This window comes from Protopterus annectens, chromosome 1.part2 (genome assembly GCF_019279795.1).
Source record: "Protopterus annectens isolate FY-2018-M chromosome 1.part2, PAN1.0, whole genome shotgun sequence".
NCBI lineage: Eukaryota > Metazoa > Chordata > Ceratodontiformes > Protopteridae > Protopterus > Protopterus annectens.
The window spans coordinates 1216276467-1216304325 of NC_056727.1; the positions used below are offsets into that span (position 1 = coordinate 1216276467).

General features: G+C 45.6%; 1 protein-coding gene across 1 annotated transcript in view; it reads right to left on the reverse strand.

The window, feature by feature from the left end:
• HNRNPR (heterogeneous nuclear ribonucleoprotein R) overlaps positions 1-27859 on the reverse strand; it is a 1454575-nt gene that overhangs the window by 788163 nt on the left and 638553 nt on the right. Inside the window, exon 4 of the mRNA XM_044060074.1 lies at positions 18983-19090. Coding sequence (XP_043916009.1) covers positions 18983-19090 — 108 coding nt within the window. The remainder of the gene's footprint in view (positions 1-18982; positions 19091-27859) is intronic.

Genomic DNA, 27859 nt, shown 5'->3' on the forward strand with positions numbered 1-27859 from the left:
GAAACCGCCGAGAAGAAATCGCCCATTGCCACAGTCTGAGTGCCTCTTGACATAGGGGGTAAGATCTGGTTCCGCCTTGTTTGTTGATGTACCACACTACAGACATATTGTCTGTCTGAATTGTTATAGTTCCCATGGGAAGAGAGTCTTGTAAGGCTTGCAACGCTAGAAGCACTGCTCATCTCTAGGACATTTATGTGCAAGTGGCACTCGAAAGGTTGCCACATGCCTTGGACCGTCCTGCCCTGGTAATGCCCCCCCCCCCACCCGATCAGGGAGGCGTCCGTTGTCACTGTAGCAACCGGAGGGGAAGGGATGAAAGGTCTCCCTAGGTGGAGCTGGGGAGATGTGATCCACCAAGAGAGATGATTTTTGCAAGATTGAGTTATCCGAATAGGATGGGACATTGGAAGTCGTTGGAAAGACCATTGTGTGAAGACCATCCATTGTAAAATTCTCATATGGAAGCGAGCTAAAGGTAGAAGAGGGATGGCCGCCGCCATAATCCCTAAGACCTTCAGGATCAATCTGGCTTTGACTTTGTTGCTCTGCAAGACAAGAGAGACCTGTCTGTGTGTCTGCTATTCTCTGCTCTGTGAGTCTGGCTGACATGTTGACTGCGTCTAGATTTGCGCCTATAAAGGTAATAACACAAGGCGACAAGACAGACTTTTCGTAATTTATTGAAATGCCTAGTGTCTGACATGTGTGAAAGGTGTAGTCTCTGGCAAGAAGCAAATGATGCTTGGTGGGGGCTGTAAGGAGCCAGTTGTCTAAATAAGGAAACACCTGGAATCCTTGTCGTCTCAGATGAGGCGACCACTGCCATGCATTTGGTAAACACTCGGGGGGCTGTAGTGAGACCAAAGGGCAGGGCTCTGAATTGGAAATGACTGGTTCCCAGCCTGAAGCGGAGGAACCTCCTGGAGCGTCGACTCATTCTGATGTGATAGTACGCATCCTGGAGATCTATCGAGCACATCCAGTTGTCCCGTCCCAAAAGGGGTAGAATGGACTGCAGCGTGACCATCCGGAACTTTGTTTTCTTGACAAACTTGTTCAAGTTGCTGAGATCCAAAATGGGTCTCCAGTCCCCTGTTTTCTTTGGAACCAAAAAGAATTTGGAGTAGATTCCGGATCCTGTTTGGTCTGCTGGAACTGGTTGAATGGCTCTTTTTGCGAGCAGCTTTGAAATTTCTAATGCTGCTTGCCCCCTTTGACTGGGTGGAACGTCTGGAAGGGATTTTTTGGATTGCTTCGGAATGAAAAGGAATGGGATTCTGTAGCCTTCGGAAATTATACTGTACCCACTTGTCTTGAGTTAGGGATTGCCAGGCTTCTGGGTACAGCGATAATCTTCCCCCGACTGCCTCCGAAGGTGGACAGTCGGGCAACACCTCAGGGATGCCGAAAGGGCTTGTCGGAAAAGGATTCTCGACTGCCCTGATTCTGCGGGCCCCCTCTGCCTCTAGGACGGCATCTACCATTATTGTTCCCCCCTCTGCCTCTAGAGGGGAATCGACTCTGTGCGTCAGGCAAATCTCCCGGAGATTGTTTGCGGAACCACATCTTTCCCCCTTTCTGGCCTTTGGGGTAAGGCCTAGAAGGAATAGAAAAATGGACTCCGACGGCAGCGAGAGTTTTGCCATCAGTCTCGCACCTAGTCAGGGTTTCCTTCACTTGAGGACCAAAGAGGGATGAACCATCAAAGGGGGAATTAGTGAAGGATGCCTTGAAAGGGTCCGCAAAGTTACATAGCCGCATCCAAGCGTGCCGACGCAAGGCTACACCTGTACCTGCCGCTCTACTTGCTCCATCCACCGCATATGAAAGGAGGCGCATGGAGGAGTTAGTTATAGAATTAAGGGTCGCCAGCTGAGAGTTCATCCTATCCTGAAAACCCGCAGCTGTTGGGTCCTTTAACATTTCGCTCGCTTCCTTGAGTAAATCCCTCTGAAGACGAGTGAAATGAAACATGTAATTCAGCGAGCGCATAGTAAAGGTCGCTGACGAGAACATCCGCTTCCCGTACCTGTCCATCGCCCTAGACTCCTTGTTAGGAGGATGGACAGGCACCGAAGGTTCAACTAACTCCTCCTTGGTGGCCGCAGCCACCACCATAGCATCAACAGAGACGCCTTTGGTTAAAAATTCCTTGTCCTTGGGGGCAGTGATAAATTTTGATGGTCTCCTGGGGGTGGGTTCCACTGAGTCAGGAGCCGCCCAGGCCTTCTTTGCCACCACTTGCATAAGGGAGTCAAAGGGAGGGGACACCCACGAGGTGGAAGGGCGAGAGCCAAACACCTCAAGATACACCGATTCATCCTCTGAAGGGTTGAGGGCTGGCCAATTCCCCCTCTGTTTTAAGATTGAGGATGTCTGCAAAGGAGACATCTTCAGAGGGGGAACGAGAGGAACCTTCAGAATCCTCTAAATCAGTGTCAGAGGTGACAGACTCAGGGGAGTCAATGTGCTTCCTCTTGCACTGCCTCTTCCTAGGGGGCTCTCCTGCCGGGTCAGGAGAGGCCTCGAAGAGGAGGAGATCCCACTGGGGAAACTTGAGGAGCTGGCTCTCACGGTCGGGATGAGAGTGAGTAGAAATCACCGGAGGCACCGTGGAGGGAGGGGCGGAAGGAGCCGACTGTGGAGTTGAACCTGGTTCTAACACGCTCCTCATGACCTCGAAGGCACCCCTGTCAGGCAGAGCCGGAGGTCTCCGCTCCGAAAAGCTGAAGACCTCCCCCGGCACCGACAGTGATGGCTCCGAGGCCGATGTCGGAGCCGAACTCACCAGCGCCGAAGCACCGAGAGGGAGAGCGGGGTTGGACAAGGGTCCGATGCCACTCGCCCTTTCGGAGCCGACGAGGGAAGTCCGGCGCCGAGATTCTTCCAAGGAAGACATCTGAGCAGACGACGGCACCGAAGATAAAGGTATCTGTTCCGACGCCACCACAGTCTCGGGTCCGAGCCGCCCCAGCTCCGAACTCAGAAGAGTCAGAGGAGGAACATTTTGAGTAATGGGAATAGTTCGACTGTTGAGTCGGACTTTGAAGCATCTGGGCCAGTGCCTCGGACTTAAGAAGTCGACTCACTACTCTCTGAAGGTCATGATCCGATAGTCTGGAAGACCTAGAGGAGTGAGATCTATGGCTCCGTTCAGACAGCAAAGGTGATGCTGGAGCCTAATGAATGGAGCCAATAGATGGAGATCAGGACCTTTTTCTGGATGTCTGTTCCGACAATTTGATCGGAGCCGACTCAATTAAGTCTTCCTCGGCTCCGGCCGGAGCCGAGGAAATAGTAGGGGCATGCGTTCGAGATTCATCGGCTCCGGCCGGAGCCAATGTTCGAACAGCCTTTGGACCCCCAGAAGACGGCTTAGAGACGGGAGCCGAAGGTCTGGAAGGCTTAGAGGGATTCCCCGAGGATTGAGTCGAGGGACCCTCAGGCTTCAATAAACCCCTTAAAATGAGTTTATTTTTGCGCTCCTGCAGGACTCTAGGGCTGAAGCCATGGCAAACAGCACATGAGTCCTGCAGGTGCAAAGGCCCCAGGCAGTATACACAAGAAGTGTGACAGTCTGTCAGAGACATCTGACAGCACGAGTCCCACTTCTTGAAGTCTGAGACCTTCGATTCTTTAGACATGTCCAAAAAAAAAAAATTAAAGTGTAACCACAAACACACCGATTACACTTGTAATATTTTTAAATTAAATATTAGTAATTAACTTAAAAATTAAGACCCTACAAAACACAGCCACTCCAACTACTAAGGTAGGGAGGGAATGGGCCTAAAGCCCAAGGGAATAAAATTAGCAAATTTAGGAAAAAACTGGGGAAACTTGACTAAAAAGGGGAGTAAACTACTTAACTTTGGAAACTATAAGGAAAGCTAACTTAAAAAGGGGGTCTATCTAAGATACAACTCAATATTTCAACTAACCTGACGAGCCAGTTGAAAAAGCACCTCGATCGCTGTAGCGGCAAACGAGATCGGAGGAGTTACCGCCTAGCATTGTGGGATATAGGGGAGCCTCGAGCTGGTGGAACTAGCTCTCGAGCTTTTAGAGTGGCCGAGTCGGAGAAGAGGATCGGCTCCGAACCCATCCAGCAAGAATGAAGGCGAGATAGACAACTTAACATGCATAATTTGGCAAGACTGTTAGACTGGGGAGAGTGCAAACATTGTAATACTAAAGTAGCTGAAACAAACTGGAAACAAACTACAAAGCAACATAGAAAATTGAGTCTAACACAAAGGATCACAGATTACCAACAGTTCAAAGACAGAAGCAAGAAAACCAGATACAGTGGTCCATGAAAAGACAAAAGTAGCACTGATTATTGAAAATCGCTATACCCAGTGACTGCAGTGTCTTGTGTACAGAGAGATACAAAGTTATAAAAATACAGGATTTAAAAGCAGAAATGAAAGCAATGTGGAAGAAAGATTCCCAGACTTTTCCAATAATAATAATAATAATAGGGGAAACGGGTCTTATAAAAAAGAATCTACAATCATATTTGAATATGTTACAGATACATACAACTCCATACAAACCTGCAGGAAAAGTCATTACTGGGTACATTGCGGGTGCTGAGAAGAGCACTTCTGGCTGGCAAATATTGAAACAATACTAATTTCATGAACTTTAATCATGCTTTTGGCACAGGAATGTCCATTCCCGTCATGGTATTAGAAACCCAAAAGATTTGGAGAAATTAAACAAATAGACTCCCTCTTACCCTGACACTCTGACCATTAAATTTCTGTCGTACTCCTAAAGACAGAACAGTTCTGCCTCCTCTGGGCTAAATAATGACAGACATTTGAGTTTTAGACTTCATATTCATTAGAAAAATGCATACAGATACAAATCTGGTTATTCTAGCCGATTTATAACCTATAAATATTTTGTATGCTTTGGCCGATTAACCAGCCATTTATTTATCTAGCCCAAGGTCCGGTCCCAGCGAGACCAGATAACAGGGAGTCTACCATATATATCTCATACACTCACTCATAATTTTAGTAGGACGTAACACGGAAGGTTGAAAGATGGAAGCAAAAACTGACAGAGGGCAAAGAATAAAGAAATAGTTGCGCAAAACCTTACCATAACCATAGATATATCCTTCTCTTCCATGTTGCAGTATTGTTACTGTGGGATCCTCAGACTCAGGTGACCTGAACAGTGGCTCCTATACAAAAGCTTAAGCCTGTTTGCTGCTAGTGTGTGAGACATCACACACAGGGCCATAAACTAGGGGCCTTAACTGTGACATCTGCATGCACAGACCTCAGAAAGTACAGTTTTGTACCTACCATAAATGTAGATGTTAGAGTGTATACCCTGCTGCAGTCATCACACTTGGGTTATCCTGTCATCAGGCGGTCCCGCAGTCGGCCTGAATTCCAAAGTCCTGGTCTGGCGTCGGTTGCTGTCGCTTCTTCCCTGACGTCAGTGCGTCAGGGGTATACAAGAGGCATCAAATGCCATTTTCTTCAGTTTTTCTTGCCCCAGATGTCAGGTGCCCCCCCCCAAAGGTGGTCAGTAGATAGTACCAAAACAAAGTGTAGCACAAACAAAACATCCCTCCAGCTATAAGCAAATACACCACAAAGGTTGTATCAGATTTTGAGGTATTGAAAGGTTTTAGTTAGGTCAGAGGGAATGGAGGGAGGGTAACCTGGACTGCAGCAGGGTATACACTCGAACATCTACATTTATGGTAGGTACAAAACTGTACTATGTTCATCGTGTTACCCTGCTGCAGTCATCACACTTGGGTAGACTCCCAAAGCTAAGGATGGGAGATGGAATCTAACAGGGTTAGAGGAGGCTAGAAAGCCCTGCAAAACTGCAGTGGTGAAGCCAGCTCTAGTCTTAGAGTAAAGTGATAAGTGATAGTGTTTGGTGAAGGTGTGTACTGAACTCCAAGTTGCAGCTTCCAGAATTATCCTTGGTAGGCACCCCCCCCCCCGAGGAAGGCTGTAGATGTAGCTGCTGCCCTGGTGGAGTGGGGCCTAATGCTAGCAGGAACTGGTTTTCCATGATGGGAGTAGCAAAAACGTATGCAATGTCCTATCCATTTGGAAATGGTCTGTTTTGAGATAGCCTTTCCTTGTGATGCTGTAGCATAGGATACAAAAAGCTGGTCAGATTTTCTGAAAACCTTAGTTTTATCCAAGTAGTAATGTAGCTGCCTGTGAATGTCCAAGGAATGCAAGAGTCTTTCTCCTTTGTTCTGCGGATTTGGAAAGAAGGTGGGTAAATGGATGGTTTGATTTAGAGCCACACTGGATACCACCTTAGGCATAAAGGAGTGGTTAGCTCATAGAGAAACTCTGTCTTGAAAAATGAGGAAAGGCTCTACCGCCATTAGAGCCTGAAGCTCAGACTCTTCTGGCTGAAGTAATTGCTAGCAGCAGGGAAGTCTTCCATGATACAAACTTTAAGTCAGCTGAGAAAGCTGGTTCAAAGGTGGTAGCGTAAGTCTTTCTAGAACAAAATTGAGGTCCCAAGTTGGTGTTGGTGCTCTCCTGGGAGGCCTAATGTTTTTGGCCCCCTCTGAGAAATTGCCTTAGAAGTGGATGTGAAAATAAGGGAGGATCCATGTTGTAGTGAGCTGAAATAGCTGAGGCGTGGATTTTAATAGATGAAAAAGAAAGCCCTTTGTGTAACATCTCAGTTAAATATTGTAGAATCTGAGGTATGTCCGGCTGAAGGGTATTTTGGCCTTTAGCTTGGTTCCAGGCGCAAAACCTTTTCCATTTGTCTGAGTAGGCTTTCCTGGTGCTAGGCTTCCTGGCCTCCAGAATAACATCCATACCAGCTTGTGAAAGAGGAGCTGGCTGGTTGCTTAGGAGATCTGCCATGCTGCCAAATTTAAGGTTTTGAGCTGGCTGTGTAGAATCAGACTGTCTTGCTGTGTGAGCAGTTGAGAAATTTGTGGTAAAATCCATGGTGGGCCCTGAGCCATATTCTTTAATAGTGGGTACCAGTGCTGGCGTGGCCAGCCTGGGGCAATGAGCATCATTCAGGGTCTCTCCATCCTGACTTTCAGCAGCACCTTTGTGAGAAGGGGCAATGGAGGGAAGGCATATACTGACAGCATTTTCCATCTGAATGAGAGTGCATCCACTTTCCAAGCTTGATGGTGAAATGTCCTTATGCAAAATTTTGTTAGCTGATAGACCTGTTTGCCAGCCCCCAAAGTCCATAAAAACTTACTAGACCCCCCCCTGCGACCCATAGTAGCGGCTAAGGGTTCCAAGATTTCTACTATCTCAAAATTCCTGGATTACAAATTCACGAAACTATGGCCTAGATCTTCCCATCTTCTTAAAGATTACTGGGAATTTTTAAAGCAGACAACTCCAGACCTTACGGTACCTAATCTCAAATTCCTAACCATTGATGTTGTGGACCTGTTTTCAGTGATTCCACACGAAACAGGTCTACAATGGTTGGATGAGGCTATTACATCTTGTCCGAAAGCAGAATTTCGGGACAATTTTTTGATCTTGAATTTGATGAAACTTGTATTACATCACAACTTTATCCATTTTGGGGGAGAATATTATAAGCAAATTTCAGGCGTGGCTATGGGGGCAAACTGTGCACCGACATACGCAGATATTATTCTCTCCATTTGGGAAAGTAAATTTGTACTTAACAGTACTTTTAAACAACATTGGGTAGCTTACTATAGGTTTCTGGACGATATCTGTATTTTTTGGACAGGGACCCATAGTGATATTCAGGAATTTATGGATTATCTAGCTTCCACAACAGATTTCCTTACTTTCACGCATCAAATATATGATGACAGGGTTGAGTATTTGGATGTCCTGCTTAGTAAGAAATTACAAGGGGGTTTTAAATCTAATGTATACAGAAAACCCACCTATTCTAATAGCTATGTTCACTTTAAAAGTCTGCACCCGTTATACCAGAAAAGAAGCATTGTGAAGGGACAGTATGTCAGAATTTCACGCATGACGTCAGAGGACGAAGACTTCCTTATGGAATGCCACAAATTGAGGTCCATGTTCCAAGACAGGGGATATCCTGTATGGTTTATAAACCAAATTCAAGAACAAGTTATTATTGGTAGAAAGGACAAATACACACCAGTGTTAGGGGCAGGAACCACTCCATTGAGACAGGATATGTATGAAAATAATATAGATTTTAATCATGCTTTCATCACACAATATAGTACCAACTCAAGCGACATCAGGGATATTATTTCACAGGAGTGGGAAGCATTCACGGCATTTACTGATTTGCCTAATTTGCAAGGCAAAGAAATGAGAACTGTTTTTAGTAGAGGTAAAAACATTAAAAGTTTGTTGGAACAGGCCCCCATCCAGAATAAAACAGCACGTACACGCAAGGGTACATATAAATGTGGTACCTGCTCGCAATGCTCTTATATCATACAGGACGAACAAGTCACTATTACAGCTTTGAATAGAGTTATCAAAGCAAGAGAATATTTTAACTGCAACAGTCAAAGGGTGGTATATCTGGCTATTTGCACACAATGTCCAGCATACTATGTGGGCAAAACAGAGCGCACTCTTAAGCGCAGGATATATGAACATATGTATGATGTGCAAAAAACTAACATCAATAATGCTTTGTACAAACATACATTGACATGTCCCACAGCCAGATATAGATTCTTTGTCCTGGAAAGTATAGACAAGGACCCTAGGGGGGGACCATGGCAGGCCAGGTTGGAACAAAGGGAGACCCACTGGCAGATCTCCCTGGACTCCAACAAGAAACCAGGCTTAAATGATTATATTTCCATCAAGCCTATATTAAAACTTAAGGCTAGTATAGTATAGATATATAAACTCTAATATTTAGAGGATTTTAAATTGTTTTTAAGATTATCATGAATATATTTGGTTTTATTTATGGTGGTATTTTTGTGACACATCAAATGTTTTTTAAAAAACATATGGTTTTAATTTTTGGATATATGTTTTTTTATATAACCAGATTAAAATGTTTTACAGTCTGAGTACACATTACTTAAAACGTATATTCCTTTAACTTCCTAATTGGAACAACATGTGATTAATTATTTGTGTATTTAAACTAAACATTCAGGTGTTTTGATTGTCTGAAGAAGTTGCATTTGGCAACGAAAACGTGTTTTATTTGTTGGAAATATATGCGTTAATAAAGAAGGTTCTACATTCTAGTGTTTTCCATCATTTGGTCCTTGGATATCCATTGGCTTTTCCCTGAAGCTGTGCTTGGTTGTCTTTGTAATTTTCAGCTTCCCTCTTCATTTTGTTTGTCTGTTTAGAGATGGCCTTTCCTTGTGATGCTGTAGCATAGGATACAAAAAGCTGGTCAGATTTTCTGAAAACCTTAGTTTTATCCAAGTAGTAATGTAGCTGCCTGTGAATGTCCAAGGAATGCAAGAGTCTTTCTCCTTTGTTCTGCGGATTTGGAAAGAAGGTGGGTAAATGGATGGTTTGATTTAGAGCCACACTGGATACCACCTTAGGCATAAAGGAGTGGTTAGCTCATAGAGAAACTCTGTCTTGATGAAAAATGAGGAAAGGCTCTACCGCCATTAGAGCCTGAAGCTCAGACTCTTCTGGCTGAAGTAATTGCTAGCAGCAGGGAAGTCTTCCATGATACAAACTTTAAGTCAGCTGAGAAAGCTGGTTCAAAGGTGGTAGCGTAAGTTTTTCTAGAACAAAATTGAGGTCCCAAGTTGGTGTTGGTGCTCTCCTGGGAGGCCTAATGTTTTTGGCCCCCTCTGAGAAATTGCCTTAGAAGTGGATGTGAAAATAAGGGAGGATCCATGTTGTAGTGAGCTGAAATAGCTGAGGCGTGGATTTTAATAGATGAAAAAGAAAGCCCTTTGTGTAACATCTCAGTTAAATATTGTAGAATCTGAGGTATGTCCGGCTGAAGGGTATTTTGGCCTTTAGCTTGGTTCCAGGCGCAAAACCTTTTCCATTTGTCTGAGTAGGCTTTCCTGGTGCTGGGCTTCCTGGCCTCCAGAATAACATCCATACCAGCTTGTGAAAGAGGAGCTGGCTGGTTGCTTAGGAGATCTGCCATGCTGCCAAATTTAAGGTTTTGAGCTGGCTGTGTAGAATCAGACTGTCTTGCTGTGTGAGCAGTTGAGAAATTTGTGGTAAAATCCATGGTGGGCCCTGGGCCATATTCTTTAATAGTGGGTACCAGTGCTGGCGTGGCCAGCCTGGGGCAATGAGCATCATTCAGGGTCTCTCCATCCTGACTTTCAGCAGCACCTTTGTGAGAAGGGGCAATGGAAGGAAGGCATATACTGACAGCATTTTCCATCTGAATGAGAGTGCATCCACTTTCCAAGCTTGATGGTGAAATGTCCTTATGCAAAATTTTGTTAGCTGATAGACCTGTCTGCCAGCCCCCAAAACTATGTCTGGGTGTCCCCATTTTTGGGTTACCATTGCAAATACTTGTGGATCCAGTTTCCACTCATGGGGATCCATGATGTTTCTGCATAGGTAGTCTGCCAATGTGTTATTTTTTCCTGGCAGGAATTGAGCTTGTAATTGAACTTGGTAAGCCAGTGCTGTGTTCCACAAGGTCATTGCTTGCCTGCATAGAGGGTAGGTGTGTGTACCCCCTTGTTTAAGTACCACATTACTGTGGTGTTGTCTGTCATTATAAGCTGTCCTGGATTATAAGAGGTCCTTGAAGGCTGTCAGGGCATTCTGTACAGCTAGCATTTCTTTTTGATTGATGTGCAGATCCTTTGATCTGCAGTCCATATGCCTTGAACGCACCTTCCTGCCATGTGTGCCCCCCAGGCATAGTCCGATGCATCTGTTGTCATAGTTTGCCTGGCTGGGGGTAAAGTGAAAGGCTGACCTTTGTTGAGGTGACATGCCTGTGACCACCATAGAAACTCCTGTTGAAGGCAGGGAATGAGAGGTGTCATTGTTTCCAAGCTGTGTTGAGTCCATACGCTTTTTAGGTACCATTGTAATTTCCTCATATGCAGTTTTGCAAATGGTATTTGTAGTATGCAAGATGCCATGAAGCCCAAGGCCTGCAGAATTTTTCTTGCAAGGAGTTGGGTCTTTGTTGCCATTGTTTTGAAGTATTGAGCTAGTTGTAGTTTGTCTGGCGTCAGGTAAGCCATCTGGGCTGTTGTATTCAAGCTGGCACCCAGGAATGTCATTTTGTGAGGGCACTAGTTTTGACTTCTTTTCATTTACTGTGTACCTTAGGCAACTTAGGTGTTTTACAAAAGCCAGATGTAAGAGTGTCCTTGCTTTCTGCTTGGATGAGGCAGTCATCCAGGTATGGGTATATTTTGAATTCCTCTGTCTGCAGTATGCAATTACTGGTGCCAGGCATTTTGTGAAGACCCTGGGCGCAGTAGATAAGCCAAAGGGCAGTGCAGAGAATTGGTAATGGGTTGAACCTGCAATGAAGCAGAGGTATCTTCTGCAATTTTGTCTGATAGGGACATGCAGGTATGCCTCCTTGAGGTCCAACGTTACTAGCCAAGCTTTCTTGCCCAACATGGGAAGAAGCTGCTGTAGTGTTAGCATCTTGAATTTGGGTACTTGCAAGAAGGTGCTTAGAATTGAAAGGTCCAAAATGGGTCTCCAAGCATTGTCCTTTCTGGGGACTAGAAAGAGCCTTGAGTAAAATCCTTGGCCTTGCTCCTGTGTAGGTACCAGTTGAATGGCTCATGTCCATGAGAGCTGTAATTTGTTTTTGTGCCTCTGCCCATTGATTGTGGCAGGTTTGGCATGCCTTTTATCCTTGGCAAGGTGTGGAAATGGAATCTGTATCCTTGTGAGATAATGTCTAGGACCCATTTGTCCTTTGTGACGATGTGCCAGTTGTCTGCAAAAAGTGCTAATTTTCCTCCCAAGGGAGCTGCCAAGAGAGTTTTGCTTGGCAGTTTGAGTTTTAAGTCATTGTGTTTGCCTTCTAGCAGTTTGGGACCTGTCTTCTCCTCCCTTCTGTGTTGCAGTGCCCCATTGGCGAGGTTTGTAAGGGATTTGCGCTTGTCCTCTGCCCCTTGGGCGCCTGTATTTACCCCTCTGTGGTCTGTCAGAAGCTGGAAAGGACAGATTTTTTGTTGGCCAATTTCTGCTGAAGTGTGGGGGCTGTACCTGTAAGAAATCTTTGACCGTCTGCATAGATTTTGCCTTATCCTCCATTTTCTTTAAAACCTCTTCTGCTTTAACCCCCAAATAAGACATCCTGCTGTAAGGGTGCATCTAGTAACTTTGCTTTAACGTGATCAGGCAGAGTTTGTTCCTTTAACCAAGCATGCCTACGTATAACAGACCCAGTAACAGCTGCTCTACAGGAAGCTTCCAAGGAATCAAATCCACATTGTAAAGTATGTTTGCCCACCTGTTCAGCTGCATGCAACAGATCCTGCATTTCCTTGAATTCAGACTGTTGAGGGTACGTGCTCATCTTTTGTTTTATTTGAGACATTAGGAATTGCTAGTATTTAAGCATGTGAAAGTGACAATTTAGTGCTCATAGCCAAAGTAGCTGAGGTGTAAACCTTCTTCCCCCACCTATCTAGTGCTCTGGAGTCACTTTCAGAGGGTACAGGATTTTTGGCCATAGAAGCCTTAGACCCTTTGGGAACCTGGGAGATTGTCTATGGATCAGCAACAGGGCTTTTGTAAAGGAATTTGTGCGAGTCAGGCACTCTATAGTATCTTTCTGGTTTGGCTGGAGCAGGAGGCAGAGAATATGGATTTAGACTAGATTCTAAATAAACATCATCCACAATGTCTAAAACTGGGGGGATAGAAGTGGTCTGTTATGGGGGAAGTAAAAGAAACTCTCGGAGCCTTTTCTTTGAGTTGGAGTAGTCCTGACCTTCCCAGTGGAAATGTTCCCTCATGGTATGGTAAGGTTTCCCCAAAGGAATAGTCTTCAGGGGGGAGAAGCTGAGGGAATGGAATCTTCAGCATCAGAATCTTCATAAGGGGGAAAGGAATAATCCTGTTCCTCAGAGGAGCCTGAGGAAATAGACACTTGATCAGAGGAGGCATAATCCTCCGCTTGTCTAGGCCTTTTGTCGGGGGGTGGGGGGGGGGGGGGTTGGGAACCCCTGATTAAAGAAATCAAATCTTCAGCCATTTTAAGCATCTGTTTCTTAGGCATGGGGCCTTGAACTGGAGACTGAAGTGCAGTCTTTTTTGGTTTTAGAGGAGTCTTAAGCTTAGCATAACATTTTATGATTAGAGTAGTCTGTCTGAAGACACCTTCTGAAACCGAAGGTGTTGCTACAGCACCGGCTTCTTCTGCAATGTCATCGGTAGGGACAAAAGAAAATGGCTGTGTCAGCCTAGAACGCTCTGCTAGAGAATCCGAAGCTGTCTGGGGTTCCAATTCTGCGGTAGACAGGGGCTGCGTAGGCGCCTCCCTGAAGACCAGAGGACCGGCAACCGGCCCATCCGAGGCCTCTGAGTCTGGCTTGGATCTAGGCTGCCTGTCTTTATCTTTGCGCTTTTTATGCACGCCGGTAGGCGGTTGCTCCGAAGGCATAGTGTAATTAAAATTTCCTACCGTAGTGTCGTGCAAAATCAAAGCGTCGCTTTATAGTTCGCTTATTGAACCTAGCACAAAACAGACAACCAGTGACGTCGTGGTCTGGGCCTAGGCAAGGTATACAATAAGAATGAAAGTCCTTATGAGGTATTTGCTTCCCACAAGAAATGCAACTTAATTTTTTCTGACATCGGACTGAGGCAAGAAAAGGTTCTCCAACGGGGTACTTAGCTTTGATGACTTCGGACTGAAACTCGATTCGAAAATCTCAGATGCCGACCGGCACTTGCAAACTGCTTCTGCTTTGGGCACCGCGCGGCAAGAAAGACCGAACAAAATGGCGTTGGATGCCTCATATACCCCTGGCACACTGACGTCAGGGAAGAAGCAACAGCAACCGATGTCGGACCAGGACTTTGGAATTCAGGCTGACTGCGGGACCGCCTGACGACAGGATAACCCAAGTGTGATGACTGCAGCAGGGTAACATGAACATTTAACTGCCCAGTCGAACAGTAGTCTAGGTAGTGCCAAAAGATGCCGTCTAGACCAGTCAAATGTAACTGACTGCTCAGTGTAACCACAGTCTAGGCAGTGCCTCATGATGCTCCACAAACAAGAAAAAGGTAATGCTGGGGGATAGGTGGGAGGGAAGGAATACCGCAACATGGAAGAGAAGGACATCTTTGGTTATGGTAAGATTTTACACAACTATTCTATGTCCTATTCTCAAGTTGCTGTATTCTTACTGTGGGAGAGCACCAGAGTTTGAGGAGGATGAAGGGTGGAGGATTAGGTAGCAGATTCCAGAAAAACTTGTAGGATTGCCTTTGCAAATCCTGCTCTAGATCTGGGGCTTGTACTTCTGAGTCCATTCTGAGTCCATTCGTGGTAGCTCCCCAGCCCAAATCTGAAGCATGTGTGTGGATTGTGCTCAGTTGGTGTGGTGGGTAGGGATGGAGGGGCAGGCCTGGGTTCAGTTGTATCCATTGAATCCACCACTTCAATTCTGCTTTTAACCAAGGCAGGAAGGATAGTGGCTGTGTTGGGACCACATTCTTTAGATACCATTGTAACTTTCATATGTGCATCCTGGCTAGTGACAGCATAGGTACTGTGGCTGCCATAAGGCCCCGTAGGCACATTAAATGCCTGGCTGACAAGTGGTTGACCTGGAGGAGGTTCTGGAAGTGGCTGATCAGGGAAATTACTTTGTCTTGAGGGAGAAAAGCCTTCAGATAGGTCCGTATCCTGCATCCCAGGAAATTTTTGTCTTGTGCTGGAGAGAGGGATGATTTGGTGAGGTTAGGTGCGAATCCAAACCCCTGGAGCAGAGACATGGAGAACAGATATTTGAGGGCATCTTTCCACTTCTGCAAGAATGAGAATGTCATCCAGGCAGGGGTAGATTTGAATGCAGTTGGTTCTGCAGTAGGCTATGGCAGGAGCTAGGCACTTGAAGACTCTTGGTGCAGTGGATAAAAAAAAAGAGCAAGGCAGTAAATTGAAAGTGTGAACAGGGTCCAGGAAAAATTAGGTACTTCCCGTGGTTTGAATGGATGGGAATATGGAGGTAAGCCTCCTTGTCCAAACTGGCCGCGAAAGCCTTGAGTGGCAATAGTGGAAGCAGGTTTTGGAGGGATAGCATTCTGAAAGTGGGGACTTTCAGGAAGATATTTAAGGATAAATCCAGGATTGGCCTCCAAGGGCCATCCTTGTTTGCTACCAGGAATTACCTGGAATAGAAACATTTTCCTTCTTGCCCTGGTGGAAATCAGTTCTATGGTTCCCTGTGTAAAAAGATCCTGGATAACATGAGGGACGAGGTGAAGCTGGTTTTTGGGGGGGGAAGAGAATGCCCAGAGGTCTGGGTTTTTCCTCCAGAGACAGAAAATATCCTTTTTCCACTGTTACCAGAACCCAACGGTCTGAGGTGACTTCTTTCCAGAGGGGCAGACAGTGAGAGGCAGGATGAGAGGTGGAGGTGATCTAGGCAGTCACGCATTGATGTTATTTCTGTCCTGAGAGGGTCGTTTGTGGGTGGGCTGAAAAGGGGCTGTCCTGGAACAGGGCTGCCTCCTTGTTCCTTTCCTATGTCTGGAAGTTTGAAGGAGTAGTGGGGGGGGGGGCGCTCTCTTGACATAGGTAGTTTTTGCAGGGTAATTCCTGTAATATTTTGGTACTGGGAAGACAAGCAGGTGTTTGATATCCTGGAGTTCCTTGCTCTTCACCTGTAGCTTCTTAAACAGTTCTGCATACTGTTTCCCAAACAGAAGGTTATGGTCTAGTGCAGCATCCAGAATTTTGGATATGAAGTCTTCAGGTAGTGGCTGAGCCTAAGCTAGTAGAATCTGTGATCCAGATGCAGCAGATCTGGCCTTTGCTGCATCATAATTGCATCTAACAGACTGCCTAGCAACTTGAAAAGCCAGGGAAAGTTTAGAAGCTATATCGGCCTTATTAGGAGAATCAGGCAAGGAGAACAGTAGGGTTTATAGCTTGGGATACTAAATCTACGGCATATTTTACCATATGGGTTTGGTAATTAATAGCCCTAAATGTTGTAGATCTTTTTCCCCAGCCTGTTCATTATCTTGCTATCCTTGTCTGACAGAGTGATGAGGAAGGAATACTTGGAGACTGCTTGTCTGGAGCTACAGCCATCACACTGTGGGGTCTGCTAAAGGGGCCTTCAGTAGAAATTTGCAGTAGTCAGGGAACTTGTAGAAATAATCAGGTCTCTTGGGAGCAGGTGGTTGAGAGCCAGGGTTTTTTTAGACTGATGCAAATGCAAGTATGCAGGAATCACTGGTGGGATGGCTGACAAGAGGGTGATTCGACCTGCAGCAGCTCAAAATACCTTTGAGTTTCTGTTATCTGGGTAGTAGCCCATTTAAAATACTTCCTCATTTTTGTTATAGTCTCTCCAAATGTAATGTCCTCTGGAAGGGAGTCTCCCTCTACAGAATCCTCATCAGGGAAGTAGCATCCCAAGGGGGAGGCTATTTGGGAGGAGTATGTTGACAGACGGAGGAAGAGAATAAGGCTTTTTTTTCTTCTTGAGTAAAAGGAAGAAAGAATAGATGTAGCGGAGGCAGGTCTTGGATTAAGTACAGGTACAGTGGGAGCAGAGGAGGCCAAGGGCCTGTGGGACAAAGGCTTGCATCAAGGACTGAGTGAAGGACTGCCAGTTAAGAAGCAGACAAATGTTTTGTCTTTTGCCTCTTAAGGGAGTTGCTTTAGGAAAGGCTGTGGGCCTAGCTTCAGGGGTCTGCCCTAAGGTGTAATGATTAGAGTCCTGGGTCAAAGACGGTCATCTGGCGGAGCCTGGTTCCCCCTAGACTTCAGTAGTAACAGATGTCGGAACATCCTCCGCAGATGTGCCAGCCGGTACTTCAGAAACAGCTTCCTCGAAGGTAGATGCAGAGGTAGACAGCTCTAGCTGACATCCCTCAACCCCTATATTAGTGGCAGATGAGCTGACGATGGTGGGACAGAAGTGGTAGGCCTTGAAACTTTGGCCATTTTTCTTGGCAGTTCCACCTGGGCGGCCGACTCCGGATCCATTCTTATCAGCTTTTTTAACCACTGATTGTCCAAATACAAACTGAAAGCAGCCAGACAGCTTCTGAGTGTTTTGGGGACAAAGGACTGGCAGACAGCACAGGAGGTATGATCTCGGCCTAAACAGAATACACAACGATCATGTGTCTTTATGTAGGATTTCACGTCCGCATTTGCATTTACCTTTCTTAGTGGACATCGACTAAGAACAGACTAAAACCAAGCTCAAATAAAAAAATTAGAAAGAATTCCCAAACAAGGTACTTAGCTTTAGACGTCGAAGGAGAAGAGTGAAGCGTTCGATCTGACATTCGACTGCAGCAGAAAAGGTCTGTGCATGCTGACATCACATTTAAGGCCCCATCACATTTAAGGCCCCTGGTTTATGGCCCTGTGTGTGACGTCCCACGCACTAGCAGCAACCAAGTTTAAACTTTTGTATAGGAGCGGACGTTTAAGTCACCTGAGGCAGAGGATCCCACAGTAAGAAAACTGCAACACGAGACCAGAAGGACATCGGAGAGCCTCAAAACCATGACCTTCTTGATCAGGAGGCAAACCAGATCTGATGTATTTGAAGGAAGAGGGAGCTTATGGGTAGGGCAAGAGTCAGAGCCATGATTCACACATTCTAAAGGCGATGACGTCAGATCAAGATGATTCAGATAACCCAAAGGCTGGCTTGGACTTGGACATTGGATCAGTAGTTAATGACAGTTAACAAAAAAGCTGGACTAATGAAATTGACTACAGCAGCAGTCACAAAGACCTACTCCTCAATTTCCCTTAACATGGCTATTCAAAGCAGTGTTTAGTGAGCATGGGAGGGTGGAATGACCAATGGAAATCACTACAGCACCAACAACACTTACAACAAACTGTGTGGGGGGTTAATGTTTTTCATTGTATTATTTTTTTATACTACACTTCTTTATTCATTTTACTTCATTATGACATTTGAGGTGTACACAGACAAATGTTTGTAATAGCTGGAAACATGCACGTCAGTCTCTCCCTGCATCTATGTATGTGAAAACCTGCATGTCTCTGCACTCAGCTGTGTGTGCATGTGTGAGACATAAATAGGACTGTCTGCACTTGTGTACCCATTACTAAATACTACATCTTTTGGATGCAAAATACAACAACAATACATATGCTACATGAAGCAATAGGCAAAGGAAGCATTTTACATCAAAATATATTAAGAAAAAGTGCAAATATATATAAAAATAAACAACTTAACAGAAAGCCAAACAAGTACAATAATTCCTTCCCAAGTGGAAGCTACATGGGAATAACAGCTTAAGAGTGCTGTGCAGTGGACAGTGCACCACCTCCGGAAGGTCAGTTACTTCTCTTGTAACTTCCACTCTGGAGGAAGTAATGCTTGCTAAACATGATATTGAAAGCAATATTTGTAGCTGTAGTGCTGAATTTACAAAAAAAAGTCCACCCACGTTGTTAGCAAGAAAAAAGGCAGATTTTGGTTTCAGGCTCGTGGTACAAAACAGCCCTTTCTTTAACACGCATTGTAACTGCACGAGAGTTGTATTGTATTTCTGGAATGTCATTAGTGTTGATCAATGCCAAACTATACATTTGAAGTACATCCTATTAATGCAACTATAAAGTTACAGCAGTGCTCGTCATAAGCTCAATATGAAGTTTCTCAACTGCATGCTGCCTGCACAGAAGCTCACACTGCAGCGATGTGTGTTACTATAACTAGTGTAGAAATACACATTTCATAAAAACTAGAACTTTAAAAAAGGTTTTCATTCAAATAGGAGTGCTTAAAATGTTTAGTACTGCTATAAAACATCAAGAAATCCATGTGTCTTATTACCTTTATTTTTGTTTCATCGGGACCCTTTGTTGATTCCTGCACCTTGCTTCCTTGTTTTTCTCTCTGTCGGTATGTTTTCATAACACCACATAAGAACGCACTTTTGTTCTAAAAAAACAGGAAATAAAATCCTGTTACTACTATTTAACACATAATAAAAAAGTGACTTTGGACTTCTTAAGAGGCTTTTTCTGGTGTCACCTAACAATGCTGATCAGAAACTGTTACACTAACAGCTGTATTTAACCACCTCTATAAGTAGTACACACAAATATGCCATAAAAAGGTCAATCTGATCATAGCAGCTGCTCTACAAGATAACCCTGGACACATCTTGCCAATCACCACAGCACATTTAGGGTGGTCCTCACCTGCATTCTGAAGCATGCTGTGATTTAAACATATTCATCTCCAAGCATACCTATACATCCACCCCTGCAAACAGTTACATCTACAAAAAACTTCTATCATGGAAACTTGACTGGGTTGAAAACAAACCAAGGGTATCACGAGTGCAAAGTTGAAAAAGCAGAAGCCCTAAGTGGTGTTTATAAAATGAAGCTCAGTTCACAAAGTCACTCAAAATAATAGCTTATGTAGGTTACACTGAAGACCAGATGCCCATAGCAGAGGTGCCTACCAGGGTGACATTCTTGCAGCAAATGTTGGAGGCAGCTTCTAACCAGTACAGTGCGGTCTTGAAATGCAGTATTAATTAGCAAATAAACTGTCTGATTAAGAGACCAATAAAGCAGCTGGCAATCTCAACCACAAGCCCCTCTATTCCCAACACAAAGGAGATTCTGCAAGGGAATTTTGAAACCACCTTCAGAAGGTAATAGGAGCTGATCAAGATCAGTTTCTTGTGAAATGGAGCTCCCTATATACAAGGCCCCAAAATACAGAGATGCAATGTGCAAAGGTAATTGGTTTTCCAATAAATGAATTTTACTAACACTATGCACAAACTGCAAATGGGCAAGTGCGTCACTTTTAACATTCACATCCCATGAAAGGGAACAGCTTCTCAGAGGAGGAAAGAAGTGCAACACGCCTTTTGAGAGCTCCTTGACCAGCTTGAGGATGGGCCATAACCCCCCCTCAAAAAAAAAAAAAAAAGATATTATATATATATGCAATATTCTGCAAGAGTTTAACTCCATCAATCTTGCGCATGTACGGCCAATATCCAAAACCTTTTAGTCCCTCTATGGTGCGTCAGATATGGAAAAGATTTTGTGGGCCACAAAGGTGACTGCACGCACCAGCCCTCAGAACGATAGCCCCAGTCGAAGCCAGCCCTGTAAGGGCAATTGGATATCACTGCCATCCAGAAAGGGAAGTTAATTGATAAGAGGGGAAGAAGGGTGGGAAGGAATACTGCAACATGGAAGAGAAGAACATCTACGGTTAGTAAGATTTTACACAACTTTTCTACGTCTATTTCCAATGTTGCAGTATTCTGCATATGGGCGAGTGCCGAAGCTCACTGAGGTTGGGGTGGTAGTCTAGAGACAGATTCCAGGAATCCATGCAGGAGAGCCCTGGCGAACCCTCCCCTGGACCTGGAGATGAGGTCAAGCTTGTACTTGCTTGGTGAAGGTGTGGACTGAGCACCAAGTAGTAGCTTCCAGGATAGAAGAGGTGTCTAAATCCTTGAAGGCTCCTGCAGATGCCACTGCTCTTGTGGAATGGGCTTTCACTGTCCCTTGCAGGGTCTTACCATGGAAATGGTAGCAGAAGGTAATGGCTTTTGAGATCCAAGTAGAACTAGTCTGCTTGGTAACAGCCTTCCCCAGAGCCCTGGGGTGAAAGGATATGAAGAGCTGGTCAGTCTGATAAACTTGGTGTTCATAGGTTCATACTAGGCTATCTGCCCAAGGGCATTTATAAGCCTAGCCAGAGTTTTGTGGCTTTCGCCACCCCTTTAGTTTGGAGGATACTATGCCCATTATTTTGCTGTGCCTCTGTCCAGCAGTGACACAGATAATCCCTGGGGTATATCTGCGATCTCCCATCCATTGGTCAAGATTTCTCTTGAACAAAGCCAGCGAGGTGCTCTGCCTCGCATGTACTGGGATTTTGTTCCACAGCAATGGGAGTCTCTGGGTGATGAATCTGTCCCTCCAGCACGTCCTATTAATAACCGTGTCAAGGTTTAAGTCTCCCGCCCTTGTAGTTCTGAGGGATCTAGATTTTTTGAGGTGAAGCATGTTCATCAATTCTGGGTTTGACATGGCCTTGTATGTCAGGCACAGGTCACCTCTGAGCAGACGGTAAGCGACTGAGTAGAGCTGAAGTTCCTTCAGTCGGGCAGCATAGGACATATTTTTGAGACCCTTTATCCTTTTGATGAGGAACTTTTGGGGCCTTTCCAGTTGCTGCAGGTGTCGTGTCAGATACATTCCGAATGGGGCATTGTACTCCATCATTAGCCTGATGAGTGATGAGTACAGGGGGACGATGACTTCCCTTGATCTAGATGCGAAACCCTTCATGATCAGGTGGGCAATGTAGAAGGTCTTCCTAACTACTTTGGCAACGTGAGTATCAAATGAAAGGTTACTGTCAACCTGGGTACCCAAATCCCTGATAACCTCTTCTGTGCTTAGTGGGTTGCCGCCTATATGGTAGCTAGGGGTAACCTTGTTTTTCCCGAAGGGTATGACTATGCATTTTTTGGCGTTTAACTTTAGGCCATGGTTCTGGCACCAGTTTTCCGTTTCTATAAGACCCTTCTGAAGGACATCTGTGTCAGATGTGTTCTCAACTATGGCGCCCAATTTGCAGTCATCTGCAAATTTTGTCAGCCATAATCCTCCTGTGTTTGCTTGTACTTCTGAAAAGTAGATGCTGAACAGGAGAGGGCCCAGGACTGAGCCCTGTGGGACACCACTTGTGACAGGCTTTGAGTCTGACATGGCGCCAGCAACTCTGACCCTGTGGGTTCTGTCACTTAGCCAATTTGCAACCCATCTTGTGACGTATGGGTTTACATTTAAGCTGATGAGTTTTTCAATGATACCTGAGTGGGGTATTGTGTCGAAAGCCTTTGCCAGGTCGAGGTAGGCTGTGTGGACTGCCTTTCCCTCATCAATGGCCTTGGTGACTGTTTCGAAAAAGTCCACCAGGTTCAAAAGGCATGATCTGCCCTTGACAAAGCCAAACTGGGTCGGATCCAAAGTCTGCAAGTCTCCTATGTCTTTATTTATTAGTTCAATTATGATCCTCTCCATAGCTTTGCAGATCAAGCTTGTCAAGCTGATGGGACGGTAATTTCCCGGGTCGGTGGAGGCACCTCCTTTGTGAAGTGGGACCACAGTTGCCGTACGCCACTCCTTAGGCACGTATCCGGAGGTGAGGCTAACATTAAACAGCTGCCCTAACTGCGGGTTTAATTCCTCATTGAGTTCGTGGAGCACACATCTGGGGACATCATCTGGTCCCATGGATGCTGTGTTTTTTGCCTTGGAGAGAGCAGTTCTCACCTGAGCATTTGAGATGTTTGGGGGGGCTATAATTCTCTGGTATAGATATCTCACCTTTTGGGGGGGGGGGGGGAGTTTGCACTGAACCTGTCAGCCAGTATGTTGGCAATGTCTGTAGGTTCAGTAATTTTTACATCATTTCGAACTAATTCTGAACATACCTGGGAGTTTCCTCCCAGGTTTCTAACATAGCTAAAGAAGGCCTTATGATTGTCCTTTGAGTCCTTGGCGACTTTTCTCTCAAAATTTGCCTTGAATGATTTTGAGAGATCTTAATTTTTTTACTTATAGTGAACAAGGGTGTTTTCCCTGTTAAGGATTTTGCTCCATCTTGTAGTAGCTTCCTCCTTTTGTTGTAGAGCTTGTTTATGGCTGGGGTCCACCAAACTGGACGCTTGCCTTTGGTACAAAGAGTCTTTGTTTTGTTTGGGATTGCCTGATCCATGCAGTCCTGCAGGTGCTGGCAGAAGGCATTTGTAAGTGATTCAGCGGCTTGAGTAATGGTTTCCGCAGTCTCGGGGGCTATAAAAGAGACCACACTAGCCTTTAGAAGTGTGAAGTCGGCTTTTGAGAAGTTCTTCACTGTGGTCTTTATCTCAGGTGGGGGCGGGATGTGGACTTCCAGTGAGATTAGTTTATGGTCTGATCTCACCAGTGAAGGGTATATTTCCGGTGCTGAACATTGTGACCCCATGTTCGTGATGATGAGATCTAGTATGTTATCTCCTCTTGTGGGAATGGTGACTAGTTGTTCCATGGCATTTGAGTTTATGAACTCTAGGAACCTTTGGGCTAGATTGCTGGGGCTAGAGTAGTGATCCCAGTCTATATTCGGGTAGTTGAAATCACCTAGTATGATGGTATTTGGAGATGCATTTATCCTTTCCAGTGTTTTCAGGAAAGCTATGTGCGGTTCCTGAGATTGAGAGGGTGGCCTGTAACATGCTACAAATTGCAGAGCAGTCTTGCCTATGGTTAGTTGCACCTGGATGGTCTCCGATGCATTGTGCGTTGCCACCAACCTTGAGGTGTGGGTGTTCTTAATGAATATAGACACCCCCCTCCTTTCTTGGTGTTGTCTGGATTTTGGGGCCGGAACGCATGATAAGAGGTAAAGCCTGATAGTGCCGGGGTGCTCTCGGGAGCCTTGAACCAGGTTTCAGTCACAGCACAGACATCGATGTTCTCCATACTGAGAAGGGCCTCGAGTGCGTGCATCTTGAGGTTGAGACTTCTGGCATTGAGCAGCATTACCCTTAGTTTTTTTTCCTTTTTTGTGTTCTAGGGTGGTAGGTTTAGAATTTGAGCCTTGCCTAAAAAGGCACTATGGGGTGGCAAGAGCCTTTGCCAATATCCGGAAGCCCAGGGTGACAGGTGCAAGCCGTCCCTTAAGCAGCGTGGCTTGTCCAGCATGTCATCCCAGGCAGACAGACATTGGATCCCCTTTGAATGACACCAGAGTTTAAGCCAATTATTAAAGCTGATCATCTTGTCTCTGTATTGTGGCATCATTCTTGGTGAAGGTAGGATACTGCTCAAGGTCAGGGTCATACCTGCCTGGGCTACATAATCAGAGAGCTCCTCTATGTCTCTTTTCATGTAGTCCAAGGAGGTACATCTTAGGTCGTTCACACCAGCGTGGACAATGACAGAGTCGTACTTGTACCTGCTGTTGAGAGACCCGAGTGCTTGCGTTGTGGCGGATTCTACCGCCCGACAGGCAGCTTACTGTGACCTTTTCCTTGTTCAATCTGGTGAGCGGGACGTCAGTGTGTCTGACTATGGAGTCACCAATGACGAGTGTGTCTGGCATTGTGTTTGGCCTTAAGGGCTGTGACTGTTTGGCACACTGACTATGTGGTCTATGTGTTGCATGTGTTGTGTCCTGAGGTGGCAGTTGTTTGGGTGTCTGCTTTGGTGGCCTCTGCTGTTTTGGTAGATTTTTGATCAGAGCCTCCGAATATGTCTGTGTATTTATGTGTATGATTTGAAGTTGTGATAGTACTATGTGAGACTGGGTTTGTGGTGTGTGTGGTTACCTTCTCCTCCTGTCTGGTCTTACCAGTCCTATGTTGAGAGAGCTCAGCCTCCAGTTTGGCTATATAGTTGCATCTCTCGCATGTATTTGTGTTTTGTGGGAGAAGGAGAGGGTTGTCCGTGTACATGAGACAATTGTAACATTGCCTCAATATTCCCAGATTCACCAGATGAGCAGGAGAGGACACTAGCAACTGATCCCTCGACATGCTAGAAGGAATAGACAAGGACTTTAAAAGACTCCGGGGGATGTGGGTGATCGAATGGGGTTTTTGGCTGGTGGGGTACTAAGTATAATAAAAGTGCTATATCAAGTAAAAAAGTACTTTTGGAGCAAGTGCTAGGCTTTATAGATAGAGAATATTCTACTTAGGAATCAAGTAGAGCTGTTGTGCAGGTAGAATCTGTTTTGCCTGTGAACATCCAGGGAAGGCAGAACTCCCAGTCTCCTTGTGGGTTAGGGGAAAAAAACAGGTAAGCTGAATGGTCTGATTAAGGGACAGGTTAACTACCTTGGGCATGAAGGATGGATTTGTCCTAAGGACAACTATATTTGTGGAAAACTAGAAAGGGTGGAGTAGCAATAAGGGCTTGGAGCTTGGACACTCTCCTGGCTGAGGTTAGAGCCACTAAAAGGACAGTTTTCCAAGTACACTGCTTTAAAGAGGCTTTGGTAGCTGGCTCAAAGGGAGGTAGCATAAGCTTCTCTAGCATGTAATTGAGTTCCCAAGCAGGGGGGATAGGTTTCCTGGGGGGGGGGGTGGCTAAGGTGTAGTACCCCTTTGAGGAAGTTTCCAAGGGAGTCTGGATGCTAATGGGGGTGCCAAATGCAGACAGGCAGAAATAGAAGAAAGGTGGGCTTTGATGGATGAATAAGCCAGTCCGCACTGTAGTAGCCCACACAAATAGGACAGCACTAGAGGAGGGTTTGCTAAGAAGCAAATCCAGCTGTCGTATTACACTAATTAGTGAATAGTTTCCACTTGGAAAGATATGATTTTCTAGTATTAGGTTTCCTGGCCTCCTGCAGGACATTAAGCACTTCCTCATTGTAAAGATGTCTAAATGGGATTAGAATCCTTCCTCATTGTAAAGATGTCTAAATGGGATTAGAATCCTATCAGCCACAGAGTAAGTTGCAGCATCTGCCACTGCAGACAGATTAGTGACCCCTTGTGCTGTGTGAGGAGGTCCACTCTGGGGGTAACTTGTGGTGATTTCCCTTGGACAAATGTAGGCTTAAGGGGAACCAATTACATCCGGGCCAGTAGGGAGTCACCAACAAGATTTTTGGGTTGTCCTGCTGAATTTTAGCAGGACCTTCTGAACAAGTGGGAAGGGGGGAATGCATATAGATATTTCCCTTTCCATGAAATTGAGAAGGCATCTGTTGCCAGTACCTGAGGTTCTGGTGTTCCGGTGCAAAAGCCAGGAAGTTGTCTGTTGATGGTGGAGGCAAACAAGTCTATCTGAGGTACACCTCACCTGCAGACCAGATCCAGGAAGACATCTCTGTGCAACATCCATTTGTGGTTGTTTGTGCTGGTTATGCTCAAATAATCTGCCTGATTGTTGTGTAGAGAGGGAATGTAGGTTGCCTGTAGGGAGATTACCTGTGAGGTAGCCAATTCCCATACCAGAAGGGCTAACCTGCAGAGGAGGTAAGACTTGGTCCCCTCCCTGTTTGTCAATATACCACAGTACAGTTGTATTGTCTGTGTTTATCAGAAGAATCCCCTGAAGAATGAAAGATTGAAATGCCTGGAGGGCTAGGAGAATTGCCCTCATTTCTCTGGCATTGATGTGTTCTGATTTTAGGTGATTTGGCCACAGGCCCTGCACCTGTGTCCAAGGGTGGGTTACCAGAGGTCTGAGGCATCTGTGTGCATGACCTGAGTGGGTTGTAGTGGTTGGAGAGGGAGGCCTGGGTTGCACTGTACCTGATCCAACCACTATAGGATTTCCCTTTTTAGACAGGGCAGAAGGGGTACAATGTACTCCAGAGGCTGGTTGTTTTGCTTCCAGAGTGAGTGGCAGTACCACTGCAGCATCCTCATGTGGAGCCTTGCTAAAGGAAGCATGGTTACAGTGGCTGCCATGTTGCCCAGAAGCTTGAGGTACCACCTTGCAGTCAACTCACTAAGGTACCTGGAGGAAATGTTCTGACAATTTGCTCCCTTTTGGAGGTGGTTGGTATGCCTCCATGAGATCGGAGTGCTTTCTGCACCCTAAGAACACAACGTCCTGATTTGGTTGAAGATGGGATTTTGGCAGATGGAGACTGCAGCAAGGTCACCACAAAGTGGATGTGCCCTTGCAGTACTTGTTGGCTGGGAGCCTGTATCAGCATGTCGTCCAGGTAGGGGAATATCTGTAGACCCTTTGTCCAGCACTGAGCCACCACAGGTGCTAAGCATATGGTAAAGACTCTGGGTGCGGTGGAAAGACCGAAGGGCAAGGCAGAGAACTGCCAGTGAGAGGAGCCAACCAAGAATCTTAAGTATTTCCTGTGGGAGGGCCTGATTGGTATGGGGAGATAACCATCTTTTATGTCTACTGTAACCATGAATCCCCCTGTGGGATTATCAAAACTAAAGAATGAAAGAGAAGGGCTGGTAGGGTAAGCATTTTGAAGGTAGGAACCTTCAGGAAGACATTGAGGTAGGAAAGGTCTAGGATGCATCTCCACAGTCTGTCCTTCCTGGGGACCAGGAAGAGCCTCGACTAGAAACCTCTTCCTTTTGCAGAGGAGGGAACGGACTTTAGTGTCCTGGGTTTAACAGCGTCTGCAGTACTGGTTGTAAGAGGTGCAGCTGCTGTGTAGGGAGTCGAAGAATGCCCCGCCATATGGGAGGGGAAGTCATGATGTGAAGTAGCCATTTTGGAGGATGGACAGGACCTGCTTGTCTTTGATAGGGAGGACCCAAAGAGGGAGACAATGAGAGGGAGGCAGACAGAGGTACAGTAGGAGGTGGGGAGTGAGGCAGGACTGGCAGGTAGTCAGATGATACCTGCCTTGTCTTGAAAGGGATTTCTCTGGCTAGAGGCGGTTTGTGCTGTAGGCAGAGAAGGTTGTTTTCTGGTGGACTTGAGGTCTAGGAGGAGGAGCAGGCCGGTAGTACTTCCTAATAAACTGTTTTGGAAGGATAGTTCTTGTGAAACTTGGGGATTGGTGAGACCAGTAAGTGTTTAAGGTACTGCATCTCTTTAATCAGCTGCAGAGCTTTAGAGGTCAGCAACCTTAGAACCAAAAAGTGCAGCATTGTCCGGCGGGGGGGGGGGGGTCAGTAAGCTTTGCCCTGAAATCATCTGGCAGGGGTTGTAGGCGAAGCCAGGACTATCTGCGTAAGGT